Raw genomic sequence first — 24766 nt, 5'->3', positions numbered from 1 at the left:
TATTTTTGGGATTTCTGGATGAAGACTCGGATGTTACAGGTCACTTCTACACTTCTAGTTCTTCTGTTTTTCCTGTGTAATGGCAACAAGAAGTCGAAGAAGCGCAATAGGTAGTGATTCTTTAAACCCAGCAATGATACAGTTATATGACACCGGAAGATTACGTCGAGAACTGAGACAGAGAGGACTTGACACGACAGGTACCAGAAATGTACTCGCCGATAGATTGCAGGTTTAAAACTTTCGTCGAATTTTGAAGTTTTTTGTGTAGATGCTCCAATTATACTTCTGTGATAAGTTAATGAAAATTTCATTGATACTACTTTTACTACTATTATTACCACAGTTCAAACATATTTAATTCCATGGTATCAGTAATTAAAGTGGTAAAAAAAAATGACAGCAATTAAGATGGTGACAAATAATATAATTGCTTGCACCGTTGATAACAATGTGTTTGAACAGTGGTAATAACAGTAGTAAAAGTAGATGTGATAGCTTGAATTGGTTTTCAGTGAAAGTATAATGCTTTGGTGTCGAATTGGACTCCTTATGTAACCAAATTCGAAAGTGTCCTCTAGCTTCCCATTTGGAATACCACAACTGTGTTATAATTTACTGTTATATATATATATATATATATATATATATATATGATAAAGTTTAACGTATAAGTATTATTATAGGAAGCAGTTCTTTCGGAACGTAACGGTCGACAGGCATATTCTCCGCCACCTCAAACAGAAAAAGCTGTAAAAAAAGGAGCACGAAAGTCATTGAAGGAGGTAATTCTATTTCTTTTTAAAAGGTCTTTCGATATATAATCGTCTCCTGGATCTATTTTAACAACAAAGAAGGTCGATTTAAAAACAGTTATATAAACTTCTTGTGGCTGTAAAATTTCATTGAGGTCTCATCAAAGACTTGATTTGCCTTATTGCAGGGTGAAGAAAATGAAAATGAAACTGGATTGGACTCGGAGCCTGTTATATCCCCAAAAGCAAAGAAAAGTCGACATAGCGAAGAAATTGATGAAATCAATTTGATAGAAGAATCGTTTTCTATCGAGCTTTCGGTAGAATCATTTATTTTTAATATAGCTGTTACTGGAGAACTAAAAATGTTTCCATCCGGGATATCTAGACCATCAATGCCACAAATGGTAATTAATGCTTACTAATCACATTCTTTCTTTTTTGGATACATTTAGTTTTTTTTTTTTTTTTTTTTTTTCAGAATATATCCGCGATTGATGAAGTGCAGATGGAAGCAGAAAGGGCTTTCGTGCCACACTCCATATCCAGTACTACTGTAGTTCATGGAAAGCCTTTTCATGTGCTAGAAGTTGAAAAACCTTTAATATCGAACGATGAAACAAATTCTAAAATGGAATTGGTTCCATATGAAGTGAAAATTCTTGAAGTGTTTTTGTAGTTTAAAATTTAACCAAGTGCTGCTCATTAGCTTTGGATCTCGATTAGCGTTTGATCGGAGCTTAACATAAATCAGTTTCCATTCTTTTCAAACATATTTTGGTTGTTTGCGGTTTTTGAAGTATCTTTTTTTTTTTTTCAGTCAAAAAAGATGACGTCTTTGGATGAAGGCAAACATCGGGGGTCGAAACATGGAAAAAAAAAAATAATGGTTGAAGAACTGACTAGTTCTAGTGATGATGAAGAATTAAAATGGCTTTACAAAACAAGAAGAGGGAAGAAACCTCGAAAAAGTTTACTTGAAGGAAAATATGTGTTTGTCGATAACATCAGTAAAAACGAAAATGAAGCGGGTGAGAAGGGTGAAATAAGTGAAAAGGAAGATGAGAGGAATGATGGAGAACAGAGTTTGAAGTCCTCTTCTTTAGAGTTATCAAAAGCAGTAAACGTTGTCAATATGAATGAGAAACCATCCAAAACGTTAGTTCAAAAGGGTTCAATCAAGATCAAGTTCAAAACTAATCTTTTAAACATTGGAAGAACGTCGGAATTGAAGCAGAAAGAAGCTCTTCCACCTGTTTCCACCGGCTTAATCGCAAAAGATGGAAAAGTACATGCTGATGTAACACTGGTCTCTGCAGCACAAGTGGTATGTTGTTTACTCTGTAGTTCTTGCATAACTGAAAAGGAAGGCAATAGATTGTTTTTTTTTTTTTTTTTTTTTTTTCAGAAAATTAGACTGATTTTTGCATGTGCAACCAGACAGCACTTAAAACTGGGATGAAATATATATCTTCATTGTAACCTTTATATTTATTCAATATATAAATTTGTTTTTAGGAAAAAACAAAATGTCCATTTGCTCCACCACTATCGTCACCAAATACTGAGAAGTCAAAAGACCAAGTTACCCGTAAAAAAATTCCGTTAAGGATGCAAGCACCTATTGATGTATTGGATACTATTTTCGACAAGCAGGTAAAATTCTGTTTATTGTAAAGGATGATAATTTATTCACCTTATCATCAGTAGTGATAAATGGAACACTCAAGGAGCAGTGATGGTCAGTTATTTCTACCTATCGAAGGTGATGAGTATTTTCCGTATAGTTGTGAAGTTCTTTTAGGCCCAACTTTTGTCAAGCAAATATAAAACAGAACAGGAAAGAGCTCTTGAAAGGCAGAAGCTGGAGATGGAAAAACGGCGTCAGAACGCGATTCCATCAGTAATTTCATTATCCGTCACGTCTTCTGTAGGACAAGAAAAGCGCAAACATGTCGATTTTGTCCTTCCTTCTAAACTGGCATTGGAGGGACGTGTCGTAAAGCAGCATTCCAAAAGTGAGTGTGTCAGAGCATTTTGTTTTTGTTCTTTTAGCTGTATTGAAACTTTTTTTTTCTTTGATGCTATTACAAGAACAGCACTGTTTAAACGTTGAATACCAGTGCATGAATTGATGGTTCGAAAGAATTTGGTGTGGGAATCTCCTCTGTTGTTATTTCTTTTCAAAAATTTTTGTCGGCCTCTTTTTTACATTTCTTGTGAGGACTGTGAAAGTTATATCTTAACGGTTAACACTGCAGTTTTTTTTTTTTTTGAGAGAGTTGTACATTACTCATAGACGTGTTACTGCATTGGAAAATCTGGTAGAAACCGATAATGTGACAGTTATCTGTTATTTTTTGGGACGTCGTTTGTTTATGTGATCATATCATATTTGACTCAATATTTTCTATTTTTCTTACTTCACAGGCATTTGTGGTATTTTTACTAAATAATTGGAACCTTGTTATAAAAGAGTCCTTTCTTATTGTTTGATGATGGAAGGATAACGTATTTTCATGCTCATTTTGTTCACCAGTTTCAGATGTTAATATGGACGAAAAACGCTTGTTGGCTCAGCTGCCACCGCCTCCACCACCACCACCACTTCTCTCTTGTTCTAGAAAAGCCTCGATACCTTCCACATCAAGTGCAGCTTTCGATAGCACATCAGCAGTAGAATATTCAAAAGATGAGAATACCGAGGAAAACTTAGTAACACTGATGACTCAAACAACTCCGTGTTCAGGCGATTCTCCACTGTCTATGAGGACTCCTCCATCAATCCCTTGTTATATGAGCCCGTCGGAAACATCGATTGAACCTCCACTCTTAGTTGAGACGTGCACTTCAAGTACTGCTTCAGTTACAAAAATTGATTCGGAACGAATAAAAGAAATGGCTTCCGCTTTGCAAGCCGTATTTGCCCGTTTAGGTAATGTTCCACCGCCTCCAACTGCTCCTCAACTTGATACAAACGAAAATAATACGATGGAAAAGACAAGTGTGTTGGATGAAAATCTAACAATTCCCAATATCGAGAAGCGTATGACCAGTGAATCGGATAAAATCGAAACTGGACTGGAACATACTGATACGACAATGTCTGGGACTTCAATGATTTGTACCACTAACTATAAATTACCACATTCAGCAGGCATTAAACAAGAAACATCTTTAGTATGGAATAATTTGCTTCAGGAAAGCAATGCTTCAACTTCGCTGCAGTCAATGTTGGGTCTGAGTGATACAACTCATTTCGTTGAAGAAGTGATTTTCACACCTAAATTTATTCCGAATTTGTTCTGAATTCATAAAAAGCAACCCTAGGGGGAACAGTACAAATAGAATGATTGCGTAAAACTTGTATACATGATTGTGTTCGACATATATTGAGTACAAGGCAGTTATAGTTAGCTCTTTTGTTTGGTAATTTAATGAGATGTGTTTAGTAAATTAAAATGAATGCTTATTTATTCTTTATGTAGTGAAAAATCCGCATTTTATAGTGTCGTTTTTTTCTCTAGTTCACACTTGGTTTGCCAGCAGAAATTGAGAATGAAATCGAAGAGAACATTGTCGCGTCCGTTGTCGAAAAAATAATATATGCCATAGTGAATGATGATGTTCCGACATTCAGCAGTCATTCTGGAGATAGGAACAAAGAAATATCAGCCGACATTGAGAACAGAGATGAGATGGAAAAGTAAGTGAGCAAGCTGCATCTTTAATTGGGAAATAGCTATATCTTTTGTTTTTGCTGTTAGAATTGTCAGGTTTCTACATTCAGAAAACCAGATATATCGGAAGATTTACTACGAAATCCAAGACGCTTACTGCAAAAAGCAAGTGATGTGCTAAAAAGTTTGCAGTCATTGGAAATAGCAGCTGAACACGCATCTGCAGGTTTGTAGATGTTGCTTTAAAATTTTAAGTATTTGTCCAGGTTGCATGTTATCAGAATCATTCCCATAAGCATTGTCAAGTTACAACGCTTCTGTACCATCAGTAGAGTGTTTTGAACTACCCAGTTTTCGTTCCACATATCCATCAATCGGGATCTTTACGGTTTTGTGATGATAGCAGATATTTTGTCCTTAATATAAATGCATTACAGAAAAGCAAAATCAACAGCAATACGAACAATTACCTTTGGACGAAAAATATGAGGAAGATGATAATGAAGATAAACCGTTACCTGATTTCCACGGAGAACCGGTACCTGATTCAGATGATGAGATTATAATCGAAGGTGTAACTCGAAAACGAATCACCAAAAAGAATGCAGTACAGGAAGAGGAACCGGTACCCGGTGATGAACAAATTGAAGTTGACTTCTGTAATTTTTTTGCGAAGCTTTTCATTCATGTATAGTTGTACATTACGATTTAGTTTACCTAGTTAGTGATATCTTCGTGGCTTTGTTGAAGTTGTGAAATATGCAAATTCATAACCCAATTATAGGTTCACCTGATTCTCGATCATTTAAAGCTTTCTAGAGGGAGCACTGAAGCAGCAGGATCATTCTAAACATCAAATGCATTTTTGGTTGTGGCACAAAGCTATACTTTTAGTGTTTCTTGAAAATAATTGAAGGTTCCGGTTGTCAAAGCAGTTTAACCATATAGCTGGCTGTAGTTAATTTATTGTACAGTTAGAGTTACTAAGCTTGCATATTTCAGAGGATTTCTTTCTTCCAAATTTACTTGAATTGGAGTTGGAAACAATCAAAATTTGAACTAGGTTAACACCCAGATTTGTGATAGTTGTTTTCAGACAATGCAGATTTGAACGTTAAAGCAAGTGAGACCTGTCAAGAAATCATCGATCCAGACAATGGCGATGGTTTTGCTCTGATGTGGGGCGGGGCCAGGTCGACATATGGCATTCGAATTTCTTCAGATGTAGTTAATTTTCCTGCTGTTATGTTCCAAATTAAGGTTTGATATCTGTTTTGCCCACTGTTCCTTTATTTCTCATAACTTTTCATTCTCAACTTATTTTTGTATATGTAATTAATTGCGTTTCAAATTCTCGATTTATTAGTACTATTACAGCTTTTACATTGTTTTTTAAATTCATTTAATTAACAGCAAATAAAAAGCTATTTGTAGCTGTTGGACTGTTTGCCAATTAAGCATCTACCATTCGAAGAGATAGATGCTCATAATGTCCGCGTGGGATGGTCAACTCAGAATTCTACAAATATTGTAATTTTTTTTCTCTATATTTAGCTTAAAAAATTTTACATTATAATTATTTAAGCAGATATTTTCCACCTTTCCATGCCATTGCACGATTTGAAAATAGTTAATAACTGATAATTTTGCATGTCCTACTTGTGTCGCCAACTCACTAATTATTTTCAGTTGGGAGAAGCACCCCACTCCTATGCATATGATTTACTGGCGAAGAAAGCTACAAATAATTTTTTCACCGATTATGGTGAACCTTGTCAAGTTGGCGACGTTATAACTTCATGTTTGGTAAGTTTTTAAATAAGTTTTATTTTTTAATGCAGTTTGCCATTTTATATAACGAAAGCGAAAAGTACTGTTCATTTACTCATAAAGTTTTCAGGATTTGGCATCAGGCAAAATACATTTCTGGAAGAATGTAGAATATTTGGGAGTGGCTTTTTCAGAAGTCAATTTCAATAAAAACGACATTGTTTTTCCCCATATCTGTACGAAGAATTACAAACTGTCTGTGAATTATGGTGACAGTCAGTGTGAAGGATGGATGTCAGTTGCGGAACTACAGAAAAATGGGGTATTAGGCATTGACACCTCACTCATTTACTTCAGCAAGTTAGACCGGACAGTGCTTGTTCGCGGTCTAATACCACCATCAAGCAAAAGCGAATGCACGGTAAGCGAAACGTAGCGGGTTAATCACTGAATATTCAGAACCAGTGTTGTTGAACTCCAAATAATATGAATAAGACTAGAACATTTCTAGGTTTTAATGATGGTAGGCTTGCCAGGAGTTGGCAAAACAACCTGGGTACGACAGTATCTTCGTGAACATCCGCAAGAGCAGTGGACTTTATTGAGTACTGATACAATACTTGCAGCAATGAAAGTTAATGGAGTTCCAAGAAGTAGGGTCCATCAGGTAAATTGCTGAGTATGTGTAGTAAAAGTTCTGTCTGGTAAAAATCATCTCCAACTAGATTTTGAAAATAATGACTGTGTTTTAGTATTCAGAGAACATTGTTTATAGGGTAGGTGGGATATGATAATGGGACTTATTGCTAAAGCGCTGAATCGTTCCTTACATTTGGCCTGTAGGCGACGTAGAAATTATATCATTGACCAAACTAATGTCTCAAAAGAAGCAAGAAGACGAAAGCTATCTCAGTTCAAAGATTTTCAAGTAAATTTCCTTTCTTATTGTTGGATATTCGATGTTTTTTCTAGTGTTGTGAAACAGGGCAAAAAAAAGAGTTTCAGTAAAACTTTCCTTCAGTTGTTAATTCAGCAGTCTGTTTTTATTACTTAAACTATAAATTGTCTTTTAATCACAACATTTTTTATTTATTGCTTCTGCACAATTTGCGACCTTGTTTTGAAAACTTTTAGCGCAAATGTGTCGTTATAATTCCATCAGAAGAGGAAATGATTGTCCGACAAATGAAGCAGTCACGTATGGATGGAGCCGGACCAATACCCGTAGAAGCAATGCTGGAACTTAAAGGTAGTTTTTTTTCGCATTTTCAGCTTTGAAGCGCAGTTTTTGTAGAGTTCACTAAATTTGCATTTTGAAAGCAAAAAGAGGGAATATTTATCTTGTAAAGAAGAGCAAATATTTTATTTGAAGCCGTATTTGTTATTAGGATTTTGTAGAAGTTAAAACGGCATATATTTTTTTTTCATAAGAGAAGTTTAGAAGTTTACATTTCCTTGAACTTTCATTGTTCACATAGTACCCATGGGACTATTTTATTCTCTTCTGCTTTCGGCGTATTTTATATTGTGTAGAAGTCCCTTTCAGTTTCTTTTACTTTTCAGTATTTATTTTCAAAATGATTTGGGTGCAAGTTATACTTTGCTGAAAATAGTAGTGATTTTTGTAATATTTCAGCAATGTTATCAATACCAAACGTTGAGCTAGAGCCTATTGAAGATGTTTTCTTCGTGGAACCACCGCTGGAACGGATTGGTGATGCCATCGACCTTGTTCTACGGTATAGCTTAATTTTTATCTTTAAACTATTTACTTGAGAAGCCCTATGTTTTTGCAGCTTGTATTGATTTATAATGAAAATTATGTAGATTCAATGATGAAGCTCGTCCATGGTGTCAGAAGCGACGGAACCGTCGAGGGGAACCATTGCGGCAGAATGATTCAAGGATGATGAATAATTCAAGCATACGAATATCCAACGGTTATTGCTACTTTAATTGCTTCGAATATTGTATATCGCGTGCTTGATTAGCTTTTTTTGCTGAAGGAAATGTTTAATATTTTGTCACTTTCAGAAATTTCCTCAGCTGCAGCGAATACAAGTGTTCATGAGGGTAATCAGTTGAACGGACAGCCGTCACCAGCAGAGACAAGGTTGCTTTTTTGTACATTTGGCAGTACACGAACGTCCATTTGACTCGTATTCTATTGAAGAGTAACTTAAGTAAAACATCTAATCCTTTTAACAAAAGATCATTGTTTGATGTCGGGACTTTAAAAATTTTTTGAAGTTTATAATGCTGCTGCTTGTAAAGCAGTAGATTTATTTTGCACTTAATAAGTCCAGCTTTTAACCTTCCAGTGATTTCAGTTTTAAAAATTGTAGTAACTCGTAGGTATTTTATAAATCACACATTTAATAGTAAATCATTACCACATAGATAAGTCACATCAGTTGATATTTCATTACTTTTATCTGTTCTTTTTTCTTTTGCAAATCTTCATAGTACTAATTCCTTTTAAAATCCGTATTGTGTTATCACATTTCTTGTTAAACTTCTTGCATGGAGAAGTTGCTATATCGATTCGTATAACTTCTTGCTTACATATCACCATTTTCAGATCAAACGAAGGCTACTGCGCTTTTGAGCGAGAAGCACCGCCTACAGCATCTTCTTGGGCAGAGCGTAAAAGTGCTTCCACCAGTTAAATATACTCTTATAAGCTGTGCATAATAATTTGGCATTTTGTATTTTGGAAATTTTTCATATCATAATTTTTTTTGTTGTGTAGGTTTTTGAATATAAATTTACTTCTGTGTTTTTTTTTTTTTTTGATTACATATCAATATGTTTCACTCTTAGATGCAAGTCGCTACGACTTTACTTTCTGTGTGTGGATGAATGCCTCTCCATGTTCAGGTATTTTTAGGCAGAAGTCGTTGTAATTTTTACACTTTAATCTGTCATTTCACTGCCCGTGGTAATTTTTGACAGCAAAATAACACAGAAGACCCTTCTACAAAACTTTTTATTCATTGTTCACGAGTTTTTCGTGCTCACATATTGTATAACTTTTTCAGTATATTTGCGTATTATTTTCATTTTCAACAGGATAAGGATGCCAAAGTCTTATGGAAGTTTTAAAAAATATCCATATTCGCCTTTATCAGTTGCTTACAGAAGATGAGCTGCAGACACGAAAGATGCTTAAAAAGTAAAAAAGCTGTCCATTTAGCATTCTGTCTATGTCTAAAAGATCTTGCAATCATAGTATAGTGTAGAGTGACTGATACAAGGTGAATATGGATGCTTCTTAAAACTGTTAATTCCAAAAGATTGTTGAAAGTAAATTTTTGTAAGTTAGAATAAATTCTATCATTGTTATGGATTTCTGAGGTCGTCTTGTGGAGCTTTTAAAAATCCGGTAATGATATTCATCTGTCGAAAACTAAACTATCTAGGAGCTCATCAATCAAGTCTGATTTTATTCTGATAAAATTGTACTTAATATAAAACAGTTGCGGGTTGATGGATTATTTTAGCCAAGTGTGGTTAGTCCTTCGGACAAAATGGGACTGCGGCAGTGAAGGGCCATTCTTCGTTTAGAAGATAAAGTGAAAAAAATAACATTTTTACTGAGATGCAACTACTGCTGCATTAATGATAGGTGATAAAAGAAATGTTCCAAATTGAAGAGTGGTGAAATCACATACCTTGTTAGCTTCCCCTTACTTTGGTCCTTCCTATAATGTTAAAAAACATCTCTATTTTGAGTCGATCTTGACTTATTAGTTGTAATCACTTCAATTGAAAGGATCTTTCCTAATCCACATCATTAATACATATTATCTTAACACGATTATCTCACTGAGTCACGAATTTCATGGTTTGGTTCAACACTTACTGTTCAAATGGCCTCGTTGATTTAAAAGATCCAGCAAATTACCAAAGCAAACCAAAAATATTACCGAAATTTGGTCTTATCAGTTGAACATCATATCTATAGCATTAGATTATGATATCAAATGTTGGTATAAGATAAGAAATAAAATCTCGAAGAGACTTGAAGGTCATCGCGAATTTTGTTCCTTGCGTTAGAAGTGGGAATGTGGAAATTTAGTTTAGTGTTTTTTTCTTCGTGTTTGAACTTCCACCAGAAATTATTGCCTTAATTTTTGGGAAGTGTGAATGCGAAGGGAATTCTGCGTTTTCTTTGTCAAATGATAAATTACCTAGTGAAGAAGAATAAATACATCACTTTGATATCCGTGTCAATCACGTGTAGAATTTAACGCTTCTAAGATTTGTTTTCTCCGCAATTGTAGAATACTGGAAAGAAGCTCTGTGTGACATTCGATATTTTTGCATACCTACAATGGGACACGACATTTACGTCTTCTGATCTGGTATTCAAAATCTGTCTACACTTTTTAATTGAATAGTTTGTTGTGAGAAACTTAGATGCGACCTCAATGACTGCCTTTGAGAGCAATGCAAGTGCTGGAGGATATTGTCCACTATTACTTCACGACACTAAGACTAAGAAAGTAAAACAAATCAAATGATTTTGCAGAAGTCACAGTGCTGGAGAAAACATTGTTGGTTGGGAGTAGGACAATCCAATCCCTGCATGGATCTCAAGGATCTTTGTTCCTTGGCCATACCTACCTTTTATTGGCCAGAATCTACAGAAATTTGCTACAATGAAGAAATATCTTAGAAGACATAATCTCTACCAATGCTATCTTTTCTGTATTTGTTGGCGTAAAATGAAACGAAGAGAATGAAAAAGGACGAATAGATTAGAATGCATAGCCCACTGTAGCTTGTCTCACACTTCTTTCTGGCATTTATAAATTGGCGTATTTTGATAAGACCAAACAAGCAAATGGGAAACTGTGCCATCTGGATTCCGTTGATTACACGTGCGCTGCATGTACGACGTTTCCAAATACAACTTTGAGCTGCCAGGTAAGAGTAAAGTGCGGAATGAGCAGCAAGATTGGTGGTAGCAATCCAACGAGCCACAGCACCGATACGCTGATAAGCGCAGATCATCGAAATGGAAACAACGATGTGATGAGCCACGTGAAGATGATTCGTTTTACGACCATCCAATATCAAAAGTACGGTGTCCAATAATTCCCACATCTTGCTGATGTGAAATGTGAATATTGCCTTTCCCGACCTTGGGTTCTTGTAAAGGTCAGCATTTAGACATAAACTTGAGTAGAAGCCTTGACGAAAAGAACTTAGGAAATCAGGTAATAAGGCAAGAAGCAGGACAATATCCGCCAACGCATTAAAGGCGTTCCAACAAAAAATGATCGTTGCCATGCCTTGGCTTCTTCTGCCTTTACAAATTGGCCGCACACTAATAACAAATAACGCGTACGCAACTATGAGAAACGTAAAAAGAGGACGGTATTGTTGCATCCACTCCATCGACAACTGCGCGTCATAATGCAGTCGTTTTCTGTCCATATTTTAATTAGTGTGAGTGAGGAGCTGGCGACAATATCTATTGGAATGGAGGGAACGAACTGCGCCGATTGGTACGCCCTCCATAATTACAATGCGCTGTTGGCCGCATGCGACTTCTATTAATTTAAATACATGTAAATGAGTAAAATGCGATGATTAACTTCAATGACAAAGGATTAACACAAGGAAGCGAGCACTGTTGGACCCTAATGAAACTCGTTGAGCCTAACGCATTGAATGTTCATTGTAATATCCCCACTGACCACCAGCAACACAAAGGTTATCGATCTAGAAGGTCATGGTCAGATTTTCTTTTCTTTGGTTCGTTAGATGAACTTTAGAAACATAACTGATTCAGTAGGATGTTTGGCTCAATTTAGCTCAGTGTGACTGAAATAGGAGTAATGAAGTGAAAAGTTAAAATATTTCTTTGTTACTGTTAATAAAATTTTACTGATATTGCGACAGAAGCATATGCCTAAAAGGGAAGAATTTGAAAGGGAAAGTTACAGTTACAAATATTTCGATTTTTTTCTCTTTTTGAAAAGACAAAGAAGACAATGTCTTAAAAATCTTTTTGCTGTCACACTTAATTAATCGGAATTCGGGTAATACAAAGATGAAATTTCGAGCTCAGTAATGAGTAATCAAATCGATTGCTTATTTTTCTTCTAAGTTTAAAATGATGCAACAAAAATTTTAAAAAACATTTTACATTACAGGGAAGCTTTAAAGTATATTTTTTGAAAATTATACATGCTGAGAGATTTAAGTAACTATCGATCTATAGTTGGCATTTTTCATTTGTATTTGTTAAATGCCGTAAATTAAAATTAACTCAGTAATGATTTCTTTGTCCGGGACTTCATAGTGTAATGCCGTATTAGCACTCGTCTCGGAAGAATTATTACGTAAGATAAGTTGAGTAAATAGACATATAGTTGGAATCAACAAATAGAAACTTCCCACTATTTGGAAAAATATATTCTTACCAAACAAATATAAATATCACCGTATCGAGCGGTTCATCTGTTCGCAATTTTGCATATTTAAACAGATGCTTTGAAATTAAAAAGCATATCATGGGAAATGATTTAATTTTTCACCATATTAATTTCAGTTTACTTATCAAAGAAGGATCTACGTGAATTTCGTTTTTGTTTGATCCACCCGTCAGTAAACAAACACAGCAGCAAAGCAATAAAATAACGGAATAATTTATTAAATGAGTTCTCATGCCAGCACTTAGTAATTGTTGCTTTTCCATTAATTGTTCATAAGATGATATACCGTTAGAATTTCTCGGATTATAAAATATATTTTCATAAATTTTGAATGTTGCGACACATTTTTAACTTTAATTTCTTTTTCTGACATATTTATGAAAGACGGAACAAAATTTATAAAATTTTGTTTCTACTTTTATTGGTTAGTTTAATGTGGTTAAAACTTAGAAAATGAATTGATACTTAAACATAAACACTGTGTATGAAGTGAATATGATACTCTAATTAAAATGAATGCCATTGTCAGGGTTGTTTGATGTTATTTTCTTTTTTGTACATTTCAAAAGAGCGGTCGAAATGTCTTCCAATCAGAACCTTTAATGAAGTATCGAATATAAAATGTTTTCTATGGGTGCCCACCTCTGTTCGTGAAAATAACATTTAGTTCTTAATTTTACATTGCAAGTCCTAATTTCTTCAATCGTTCAAAAAAATTAACAAGAAAAAGTTGTTGACGGAGATGAAGGCACAAACTTCTGAATATTGCTTATTGAATGATTTGGAAACTTCTAGTTATTATCAGTGCAACCGCTTAAGGTATTTTTGTTTGTGAATCCTTGAAATTGCGAAAGATCACTGAAATGCCTTCAAAAGTGTTAACGCTGATGTAACTACTAATAAGGATGATGAGGTGTCATTAAGGAAAAGAAAACGAGCAGATGAAATGATTTTTAAGAAGAAAATTAATGAATGCTTTAGTGATGATGATATGACCTAAATTATTGATATGCTAATAAGAGAGATATGCACATATCAGCTGGATTCTCAGCAGTGATACAACCGAAAAACAAAATGGTTCATTCGTTAAGCTTTCAAGATCAAAGTTTTTTTTTCCCAATTGCACTGTCAAATTAATTAGATCTTGTTATCAAATGCTAAAAAATAAATCGAATTACCTTCGATGTTGTTGCTATTTCATGTACTCTACTCACTACTTAATAACGAACAATTTTCAAAGCTAATAACATTCTGCTGATGATATGATCAGAAAAATTAGGTGTAAGATGAATGGAAAATGTCACACTAGAATTATTTATAAGTTTCAATCGTATTCCGTCAAATAAATACTTTACGGAGCCTTTTGCTCCCATCGTTTCGGCTTTCTCTGCCACATATTTCTAAAAAATTTTTATCTGTTTAAACTAAACATTGCCATCATAAAAACACGCCATAATAGCCCTTATTAATATTTAAAATTTCTGTATTCAGAACAAAATGATTTTCAAAATGATTAGACTGTTAATGATAGTTGCAATGAACGATATTATAATGGCTCAATTTTCCTGCAAGAATCGTAACGGAAAATCTGTTGATTGGTTTGTTTTCGTCCCCTTAAAAGAACTTTCTTTTGCACTTTCATCAGCGAACTGATTAATTAATTAACAAATCAGTTGTTATTAGATTTACCAATTTTTTATTAGTTTACATTTATGCTTAACAACACCAAAAAAATTGATACGATTGCTGATTTGAATTTAGTACTAAGTAACATCCTCGGATGCCAGCCTTGTGAGGATGCAGTGATTCTGAAGAGAGCAAAGAATATTGCTAGGATTTGAAAGGATATTCAGGTTCGTCGGATATAAACAGCCCAAAAAGGCATCACAGACATATCCGGGTGTAACATTTCATTACGCTGATAATGATTCCAAAGAATGGGGTCCAGCAGAAAATTTGAAATCACCAAAGAATGCTATTGCTGTAACGCTTAAACAATATTATGATAATAAGAATAACAAAAAAAAGGTCTTCTTTGATTTACAACAATAGAAATGTTGGAAGTCTAAGAAAGAAAGTTTTCAAGTTTCTCTTGGCCGTCTTGAAATTATTTCCAAAAATTGCTTGTCTACCGAACCTTTAGAAAAATTTAACTTTATAACTGTTATCATACAACAATACGAGTTAATATTATTGTATCAATATTACAATTATCACTTACAGGAATTATTTTATCTCTTTTACAATGACCAAGCACCAGTTAACGAAAAAAAAAGTCATCTAAACCGCGCGCATGCAAAAGGGGTCGCTGTTTTCGGTAACACATCCGGTTTCTGGCTTGTTCATAGTGTACCTAAATTTCCTTCACTTAAACGCTATTCATATGCTGAGAACGGTCAAACTTATGGGCAGTCATTTCTGTGTGTCACATTGAAAACAACATCCATCAAAGTATTTGGTAAGTAATTACTTTAAAGGATTTAATTGTTCTGAGGTAATTTAACTTATTCATTTAAATGATTGGACGCAAGTAGAGTTATAATTGGGAATTATCTAATTTCGAGAATTTAGCGAATGCGATGAGATATATCTATCCGGAAGTGTACGGTATCACTGTGCCCAGAAATTTCTTGAATAGATTCCCATTGTTGGAAGATCTGAAAGAGTTAAAAAAGAAAAGAATTTCCAATATGTCATCGTTGCTTCAGAACTTTAAGTCGAATGGTAATGTGGATTTCTTTGCTTTCTCAAAGACTGGAAAATATAACAAAGGTATAGCTTTGCAATTCGTTTCAGATATCTTTGAATAAATGCAGACTATAAAAAGAAAGAAAAACATCAAGAATATCTTGAAATTTCTGAAAGAGAAAAAAGTTTGGAAAGAAAAAAGCACATGAGAAACCTCAGGAAGATAAGTGAAAAATCTCAAATGACTAAACCTTCTTGGATTTAAACCTTTAACTAACAATAAAAGCTAAAAAGTTGTTATAAATTGAGTTAATCTTTATTTGAATTTGATTTGTTCAGATCTTTATTTGGATTTGATTGCAAAAGAAATGAATGTATCACTTTTTGCTGAGACATGGATGAACGGTGCTGCAAAAGACTTAAATTCGGAATGCACTACTAAATATAAAGTAAGCTCAGAAATTACATTTTCACTTAGATTTCAAAATTAAATTTCATCTAACTTTGACTCTACGAATAGAATCCACAACTTAGATTTTCGACTTCCGAATTTAAGCGACTCACTCAACATTCCTTTAAAGAAATGACGTTGTAAGAATACTACGACAAGTTCTGAGAAAATTATATAATAATAGAAAATCAAATACGCATATTATCTTCTATTAATTTCCATCAATTACCTTAGGTAATAAATGTCAAGGAATTGAATGTCGCGGGTGACAAATTTGCCAGCAACAGAGATCATTCAAAGTGGGCCATTGCCGAAAACAAGACAAAACCACTTGTATGCATTGGTGACATTAACAGGCAGGTAAGTATGGGATTTTGGATGGAATGTAAGTCTCAAGCTGCCCTTGCGAGAAAGGTTCAATTGCAAGATGAGCTCTTATCACAAGTATAATTTTGGATTTCAGAATTTTCAGGAGGGAATAAATCACAATAAAGTGGGGAACTGATAAGCAATTTTTAACAGAATCCTCGCAACATTCTTCAATTGGATCAGTGCAAATAATTTTAAAAAATCAGCAAAATGTTCTTTTTCTAGGAATCACAGAAAAAGCGAGGAGGTGGAGCAGTATGCTTATTGAATAAGAATATTTGGAATTTATATAATAAATCAATTACCGATGTAGAAAGTTGTAAAGTTAAATGAGGGAAGTGGGCAGGACTTCTCGTTTTTTTATTTTGTCATGAAACGGAAACTGGCTGGTATCTGAATCGAATAAATAATTAGATCGAAACAATCTTTGTTGCAGTTGAAAGCATTCCCATAACTTTGTTTATTCTCCATTTCGCTTCTTTTTATTTGTCAATATGTGAATGGAAAACAAATGGAACTGTAAAGAAATTAACTTGAAAAGTTAAAATATCACTTTTTCATAAACTGAGAATTTGAATCACTTCGAAGGAACAGCAATTAGCTGCTACGACTCATTTTATTAATTGTCGTAAGTATTTCATGTCATTCTTTTTATATTTTTTTGGTGTCAAAAATAACAGTACCTTAATGTCTTTTTCATTATTTTCTAAACTGGATTAAAAACTTTCATTCTCTTCTAGAATATTTTTTGGTTCCGGTTTCACTATATGAACAAAATGAGATCACTGAAACGTTTACTTTTATCAGTCGTTACTGTCCCTTAATGAATGATTCTAATAATCATAAGATATTAGCATTGATAATTAGCTGATAACTGTGATTTCACACAGGAAACAAACTAAAAGAATGAAAGCTATAAAAGCGAAAAAACGATACACCAACAAATCAGAAGGACACAATTTGTTTAAAAAATTACTTAGTGGTTGCACTTCAATGAAAAGTGTTTAAATATTTTCGGATTGTTATTAATTTCGAAAATCCCACATGGAATGGCAAAGAATAAACAAAAATTAAGTCGTAGTTTTGTTTTTTGATAAATGTAATTAAATAATGGAGGGGGTAATTATTCAAAATTGATTGCTATAACAATTAGTTTCTCCAAAATAATAGCTGACAGTTATACGTAACGGGTACAGTGACGTCATGTGGTGAAAATGATGATATGTTATGTGATCACGATGATATGTTACGTGATGAGGATAATCTACATGTCACTAAATTAAAGCTAAGCATCTTTTGTTAATACAAAAAATCTGCAAACCATTACAGGACATTATTAATTAAACGGTAGCCAAAGCAAAACAGTACAAACAATAAGGAATTACAGGACAATAAAAGTTCCTCATTTTTAAAGAGAAATTTCAATATTATCAGATCTTATCTCCAATTTGTGTATGAGCATCATGTTTCGATATCAGACTATAGGAAAGCTGAGAGCTACCTATAATCTGCTCAACATCGATATCAGAGTAGAAGTTGACAGATGGTGTAAGGAATGAACCCGGCACGGTTGGCTCGTAATAATCGTATTCCAAATCGTGATCGGTATTAAATGAAAGTGATGAGTGCTCGTCGTTACGTGGTGTAATTTGTGGTGAATTAGTTGTTCGAGACCATCGTAAACCTGGAATAGAGACAAGATACCAAAATGTTTAATGTTTAATAGCCTTAACAGAACAGGATGTATTTTTCCATAACACTTAAAGTAATCACTGACTTTCAGGAACATTTAAACTTTATTTCTTTTAATCTTGAAAATTCTGAGTTTAAAAATTTTATTGGTGATGGCATAACAAACTCTGACTTTTCGTAAATTTTAACCTTTCTCGCGGGGGAAACGTGGAGTCGATGATGCCGAAAGCTGTATACCGATAGAACGTTTCGTGACGATGGTTCTGTTTGATCTGATTTCTGTAGTGTCTGTTTGTCCGGATTGTACCATACTCACATCAGGCCTGAAATAAATTTTAGTGAGCATAAAATCTATCGACAAGGCACATTTTGTCACAAAAATATCACTGTAAGCTACAGGTGCAGTTAGTAGTTATTCGACTAGACATATTTGACTAGTGAAGAAGGTGAAATTCCTGACTAAAAAGATACCTGGGTTCGTCCAACGAATTACCGATGCTTAATTGTTGATTTCGCTTCCATTTTGTTTTTCGAATAACCGATATGGTAGAATAGGAGCACAGAAGTGGCGGAAGAGATATAATTAAAATAATGAATAGACTTGATAGGAGGAATGACAAATCACGATGACAAAACATGCAGGAATGTGACAATGTCAGTGTTGTAATTGATGACAGCATATGATCGGTTGCTGCAATAAAGCAAACTGAATATAAATCCTGCAGTCGATCTAAAATACAAACTTGTATCCGTGGAATATTGTCTGATGGAGACGAGTTAGCCGTCATTGAGATTTCCTATGGGAGATGTCGTGTTCATGTCTTATGTTCAAAGTGGAAGTAAGACAATGCTGGGAGACACCTGCTAACCGAAGTGGTAATTCAGCTCGTAAACAAGCACACTCCGATGAATTCAGTATCAGTGAATTATGCACCCATCACCAGTTTTCCAAAAAGGCCATAGTAAAACTTCGCATTTATGAAATTTGGGGATTTTTTAGGTTGAATTCCAGAATTTGACTAATTTTTGTATTTATGAATTATTTTACGATGCTGCAGAATAGAATAACGACTAACCATTCTTCCATTCAAAGCCTATTTCTATACCCGAGTTGATATTTGATGAGCTATTCATTTTCAGAAGTGAAATAACGAAGTAATCTTTGGAAGTGAACTGTAAACTGCTTTTATGAGCATGGCTGCTTATTACGGAATCATAAATTAACTCCTGAAAATAACAATTGACGTCAAAATCTTCAACAACAGGGAATTTCATGATTCTATGATGAGAATGAACCTCTTTTGTTAAACCGCGATAAATTGCAAGTCTAAATTGATTGGTAGTCGCGTCGTGTTTTAATTTCAGATACAGAAATCTTCCGTGAGATTTCAACGTCCAATCTGTGATTTCCTCGCACGTTCGAGCAAAAAATCTTCCAGCCGTATGATTAATTAGGCATCCACAGGAGCATAATGTGTCGTTTACAGTAATTATCATGGCTTTCGATTCTGGAAAGCATCCGGTTTCAATGGATAATTCTGTCTTGCTTCATGTTAGTGGAATTAGTGTTTGAGGAAAAGTATTAGAAATTTTACCTGTGCAATTGCGCGTATCGCAACTCAAAGATTCCACGAAACTTCCTCTGCATAAATTTCCGCCATTTTGAGGAATGGGCGAGTCGCATAAGCGCCATCGTCGTTGTAGCCCACGTCCACAACTCACGGAGCACAAGCTCCATGCAGACCAATTTCGCCAGCCACCTTCCACCTGTCCTACTGAAATGTTATAATAGTTTAGAAACAAAACACAGAAACTGCATAAGGTATTCAGCAAAGTACAACGAACTATTTAAGACCAAAGATACTACTCTCATATAGCCACTGCAATAATTCCTATAACGTTATCGATGTCTGTGCTCGGAAACTTCAAACGAATCTCAGACCGCACCGAATACTTTCAAGATTGCTTGCTGGTATATATTAAAATAATATGCACTCATACAATCAGTCTTCATTTCTCTGTGTTTCTAATGAATAGTAATCACTGTCAAGGCTTAACTATAGGATTTAAAACAGAGAAACTTTTCATGTTTGCCGGGCATTTCCTTCTTTGTTTATCATCTTTGTTATTTAGCACAGTAATATTAATCAACTCTTAGGTCTAAAAAATAAGGCTATAAAACTTTCACGTATTTCTACATATCAGTTAAAAGTCCTCCTGATAAAAAATGATTCGCCGTGACAGTTTTCGGATCCCTTGTCAAATGGCTGATAAGAGCGCGACACGAGTAACCTCAAGAGTTCGAGCTATCCCTCCTGTTGCTGAACTCTTCTCTTTCCCTTTCACTAATAATAATTATTATCATCAACTATTTATCGTTCACTGACAATTTCCTATAATGCACTGAATGGAAACAATAGAGCGTATAATTGCTTTCGTGTCCACTTCTAGCCATATGTTTCTTCCTGCCTCTCCCAACTTTCCTGTCCTAGGACACGGTGTACCACGTACCACACTTTCCTGCTCTTTACTTCTTCCGTTGGATATCAAACATTTTTGGATATATATTTTCTGAATCAATGAACATTCCTCTCTATCTACGCTCCATTAAGTCCGTCTAATCTAGCCTTACCTGGCCAATACTCATATGAATAGATACCTTTCGCACACAAACGAATGAGGTTGTAACACTAACTTTTTTACTGGAGATGTGCCCGATCGATTAACTTTCCATTTGCTTTTGTGAAACACTAGAAGCGTACAGTATTCACATTAAAAGAAAAAATTTACGAAATGTCAGACATCATAATTCCCTTAGGTAATCAATGGTCAAGACAGAGATTTAAATAGCTGGGCTATAATAATTATTCCAGCCCATTAATCAAATTTAACTGTTATTATCTCAATTCTTTTAAAATCTAAGCATAGCCATAGTCGTTTGAACTGCTGTTCAGAGCTGAGATAATGATATGATAAGATAAAATGGTGAAAACGACAGAATAATATAATGCTTTAAAATGCCATTTGTTTTCATTAATATACATAGAAATAAGGAATATTAAAATGATTTGCATGAGAAGAGTATAATAAATGAATAAAAATAAATGAATGGAAAAATTAGGAAATAATTTGAAATTACCAAGCAATAATTCTAATTTTGTGAAAGAAAATTGATTTGCACTCAGATAAACCTATGTCCTTTTTGTTGATAAGTACTTCAAATTCCCTGCAATTATAATGAGAAATGAAAGCGGACTGTCACGCTAGCCTTCATCACATGCAATTATTTTCTATTGGTGCCTGAGTATTTGTCCCAGAAGAAATCCTTTTTCCATCCTGCTGCAAATGTTTTGATGAAGTTACACACACTTCATCGGATTAAAATTTGAGAATTTAGAATTCACAAATTGCATTCTTCAGCTGTAGAATCAAAATAGAATGATCATTGATTAAATTTCATTTTGACTGAATTTTTTGCTTCTGCAAAACTTCCTCCCTTTGATGAGCCGATGCTTTCTTGCTTCTTTGCTACAGCTTTGAACTTTAGCAGTGCGTAGACAGTTCACTCTAGCACTGATTGCTGTTAACAGTACTAACATTCACCAAAACTGTCAAAAGCATCGATTCTCACTCAGTCCGTTTGAATAATGCTTGCAACAACACATTGCGATGTGACTTTTAATCAATTCAAAATCGCCGAAAATTATTGTAATTCGTAAAATTACGTTGTAAAATATTTAAAGTAAGGCGGCAGTTTGCTATTCAAATTGACTTCACACTTATAAGCTGTGGAATAATATGGGACTTTTATGTTATCTGAGATAAAATATAGGGTGAAATGCTACTCGAAGAATGGAATATCCGTTAAATTTTAATAATTCATGGATGGACTGACTGCAAAATGAAAATATAAAGGAAGCAACATATGACGAAGACAGTGCGTAAACAAGTGCTTCATTTTAATTTAGTTGCATTGAATGATACTAATGAAGCTTATCTAATAAACCGACACTGTTCAATATCCAATGATAATTGGGAATTAGTATATAATATATAAATGGCAATAAAGTTACAGCTAGTAACTGTACGATGAAGTGAAGTTAGGCTTTGAAATTTAATGAATGACCCTCAAGGGGTAAAGGAGGTCATAAACAAAATGATTAGAAGTTCGCTAGCGAATCACAATTATCAGCGGGAATACTGAGGTTCAAATAAGATTAATGATTAAAAATTCGAAATTCAGAAATTCTGCCACTTATGATAACTTCAATAAACACGCAAAAAAAGGAAAAGTTAAAAACTAACAATTTTCAGTGTAAACGCATTTTCGTGTCCATTCACTGAAGCGTGCAGTAAATTTTTCCACTGATACAATTTGAAAGCAGAATTGCGCATGAATAATATCGAATTGATAACATGGCAGCTCGAGTGATTGCTGTGATAACTCTTAAAAGAGGAGTAAGCCAATCTTTTCCACTAATTTTAATTAAATATATTAAATACAAGCCTAGAGCATTACAGCCACCAAAACATCCTTCATTTATCCATCTTCTAACTTCATATAACGGATTAGTAGTTCGCAACGGATGCGAGCAATGATTTCCAAAAGCTTCCAAAAAACGAAGAAATATCTTCCACTGATAATCCAGTGAAATTCGATTGTATTCAAGGAAAGCCTTGCCAGTCATTCCATATAATCTAATCTCTGTTGTTAGACTTTCTCAAACTGTGAAAATTTCAAGCATAAAAACTAATCTGATTTTGAATAAATTTTCTTTAAAAGTAAATAAAACAGTATTTATTTGATTAACAATTGCACAGAAAAAGATCAACGATTAAAAAGTTGATGGCGAAAGAGGTCAGAGGGAAATTAACCATAGCTATGTGAGAGGTCTGCAGTCGATGACCAACCCTTTTTTGTTTGCCGGTAATATGGAAAGATTTAATCGAATGAAAGAAATGCAATTAGCAGATGTCTTTTTTAAGCGAGGAAATTTTATTACTTCTCTGAAGTTTAGTCATTTTATTGAAAAGTTTTCGAGTGCAATGATACCTTCCGTCGTCTGACAGTCAACGTTTTATTTTGGCTGAAGAGATAAATGCGACTTTTTATAGGTTTTACTCGTTGGAAAGCAATACTTTAGAGAAATTAATTTCTAAATTGCCATTGAATGAACAGTTTAGTTTCTACAATTTGCCCATTTGAAATTTAGTCTATATACTGAATTCAAGATTAGATAAATATTGCACAGAAAGGATATCTTTGTCAAAGTCTGAACTAATTTAATCTTACTGAATTCAAAAATACTAACCGATATCGTATTCTTCCATATAGTATAACTGTTCGGAAGTGGAACCTACCGGAACAGCGAAAACACGCATTTTAAATTCCAAATCTTGGACTAGGCATGATAAATTGGTCCAGGTTATCTTTAAGTAATCGAAACAACGAGGAAAGATATATGACCTTGGTAGGTTAATTGAAATTTCGTTCGTTTGCTGTAGTTTAATCGCTTTACTTTCCTGCATTGTATAAAAAAATAAAGCTAGAGTAATAATTTAAGAAAGAAAAAAAACTAATTCTATAACTGGGATTAATGATTTTCCTAAAATATTAGATGCAAATTAACAAAAATATTTGTGACGGTTAAAGATGGAAAATAGTTCCGTTATTTTCAGATAAAGTTGAAATATGATTGTCTCTATTGCCGCCCCAGTTTCAGCAACCATACTGAAAACTGAATTATGTATGGAGAGACGATTAATCATGCTTGTAAATAATATTCTTTGTGAAACTGTGTCTGATGTGGCTGCCTTTCCCGTGTAGTTTTAATAATATAATATTTGTTAATAACTTTATCGAGTTGTTGACGTATTTTGGAATCTTTAAAGGTTGATATTAAGTAGTTGCTGTATTAGAATTCGGTTAGTGGTTTATTAAATAAGCTAAATGATAAAAGAATGTAAAAGAAAACGATTAATGCTAGTTTCATTTTTATGTACCTTGCATAAATGTTTGTTGATGGTTCTGTAAGCTCAAGGTCGGTACTGTTTTGTGATGCTTTTTATGCTAGCAACTGTATGACCACATATTTTGTATTTCTTTTAAATCTGATTCTGAAACTTCGAGTAAATTTAAGTTGAATGGAAGTTGTACCTTGTTAACGAGCTTTAAACTTGTTTCAAAATATTGCAGATAAGAATAAAAAACGTTTTCCCTTATTGTTCTACGACTTTTTAGTTTTTCCTCATTCATTATACCAAGAAACGGAGTTTGTTTTACAATTATCATGCCTTGTTGGCTAGACAACGTCTCATTCGCTGTTGTGCCAATCTCTCGCCAATTAAAAATATCCAAATCATGCGGTAACTGCTAGCTTTATTTTGAAAAATTGTGATCTGAAAACATTGTCTCAGGCACAGTATTCATAACACTTCCAAGAAATTTGCAAACACGGCATTCCTCTTTTGCTAAGTTTCAAAAATAACAGTAATGAAAAGTAAGAAGGACAGTTGTCGTAGTTTGCTTAAATAATCCGCCAGCCTACATTTTGCAGCTTCATTAGGTTATATGACTCACTCTAAATTGCTTTCATCTCGAATTATTATAGAGTAATGACCACTTTTTTATATCTTGAATTATAATATCCATCCCTTAATTTAATTCCGTTCCCGAATCATAAACTGAGATTGATTGTATGCACCGGAAAGAAAGGTTCGATTCCGCAACTTCACTCATTGTGTCATCCACGAACAATAATTCAGATAGGACGACATATTGTGCATGCGTTTGATTATTTCGGAAAACATAGTGATTACTAAATGAAGCACTGAGTCAAGTAGTTGTAGTTGAGAATGAATCGCCACTCTGTGAAGTGATATTTTTTAAAGCAGAAATCATTAACTTTTGCT

General features: G+C 34.1%; 4 protein-coding genes across 7 annotated transcripts; 2 read left to right on the top strand and 2 right to left on the bottom strand.

The window, feature by feature from the left end:
- Positions 1-79: 79 nt before the first annotated feature.
- Positions 80-8874, top strand: Bma-hrpu-1 (Uncharacterized protein; the record flags this gene model as incomplete). 2 transcript variants are annotated; one of them, XM_043074623.1, is made up of 22 exons in its annotated part: positions 80-232; positions 687-785; positions 944-1075; positions 1237-1407; positions 1576-2082; positions 2274-2411; positions 2560-2773; positions 3301-4025; positions 4283-4461; positions 4546-4661; positions 4873-5094; positions 5532-5695; positions 5870-5965; positions 6125-6241; positions 6336-6626; positions 6717-6872; positions 6981-7133; positions 7340-7454; positions 7842-7944; positions 8033-8145; positions 8240-8318; positions 8787-8874. In XM_043074623.1, the coding sequence occupies 22 exons, from the start codon at positions 80-82 to the stop codon at positions 8872-8874; spliced, it is 4131 nt and encodes a 1376-aa protein (XP_042930557.1). The 2 variants fall into 2 exon arrangements, with proteins under 2 accessions (XP_042930557.1, XP_001897613.2); XM_001897578.2 differs by lacking the exons at positions 80-232; positions 687-785; positions 944-1075; positions 1237-1407 and having other exon boundaries at positions 1891-2082.
- Positions 8875-10882: 2008 nt separating this feature from the next.
- Positions 10883-11650, bottom strand: Bma-elo-2.2 (Uncharacterized protein; the record flags this gene model as incomplete). The annotated part of the gene is made up of 1 exon (XM_001897579.1): positions 10883-11650. One exon carries the CDS (start codon positions 11648-11650, stop codon positions 10883-10885), a length of 768 nt encoding a protein of 255 aa, XP_001897614.1.
- A 2501-nt stretch (positions 11651-14151) lies between these two features.
- Positions 14152-16495, top strand: Bma-crn-7.3 (Uncharacterized protein; the record flags this gene model as incomplete). Of its 2 annotated transcripts, none has more annotated exons than XM_043074622.1 (7): positions 14152-14252; positions 14508-14637; positions 14878-15112; positions 15226-15426; positions 15682-15791; positions 16028-16153; positions 16388-16495. In XM_043074622.1, the coding sequence occupies 7 exons, from the start codon at positions 14152-14154 to the stop codon at positions 16493-16495; spliced, it is 1011 nt and encodes a 336-aa protein (XP_042930556.1). The 2 variants fall into 2 exon arrangements, with proteins under 2 accessions (XP_042930556.1, XP_042930555.1); XM_043074621.1 differs by having other exon boundaries at positions 14508-14682.
- Positions 16496-17592: 1097 nt separating this feature from the next.
- Positions 17593-23383, bottom strand: Bm3240 (Uncharacterized protein; the record flags this gene model as incomplete). Of its 2 annotated transcripts, XM_043074619.1 has the most annotated exons (8): positions 17593-17846; positions 18044-18177; positions 18326-18545; positions 18931-19081; positions 19151-19362; positions 19450-19629; positions 22160-22300; positions 23167-23383. In XM_043074619.1, 8 exons carry the CDS (start codon positions 23381-23383, stop codon positions 17593-17595), a joined length of 1509 nt encoding a protein of 502 aa, XP_042930553.1. The 2 variants fall into 2 exon arrangements, with proteins under 2 accessions (XP_042930553.1, XP_042930554.1); XM_043074620.1 differs by lacking the exons at positions 19450-19629; positions 22160-22300; positions 23167-23383 and having other exon boundaries at positions 19151-19351.
- Positions 23384-24766: the final 1383 nt, after the last annotated feature.

The sequence above is a fragment of the Brugia malayi genome, assembly GCF_000002995.4.
Source record: "Brugia malayi strain FR3 genome assembly, contig: Bm_v4_ChrX_scaffold_001, whole genome shotgun sequence".
NCBI lineage: Eukaryota > Metazoa > Nematoda > Chromadorea > Rhabditida > Onchocercidae > Brugia > Brugia malayi.
The sequence above is the reverse complement of the archived record's forward strand: the minus strand, read 5'-3'. Positions and strand labels throughout refer to the sequence as shown.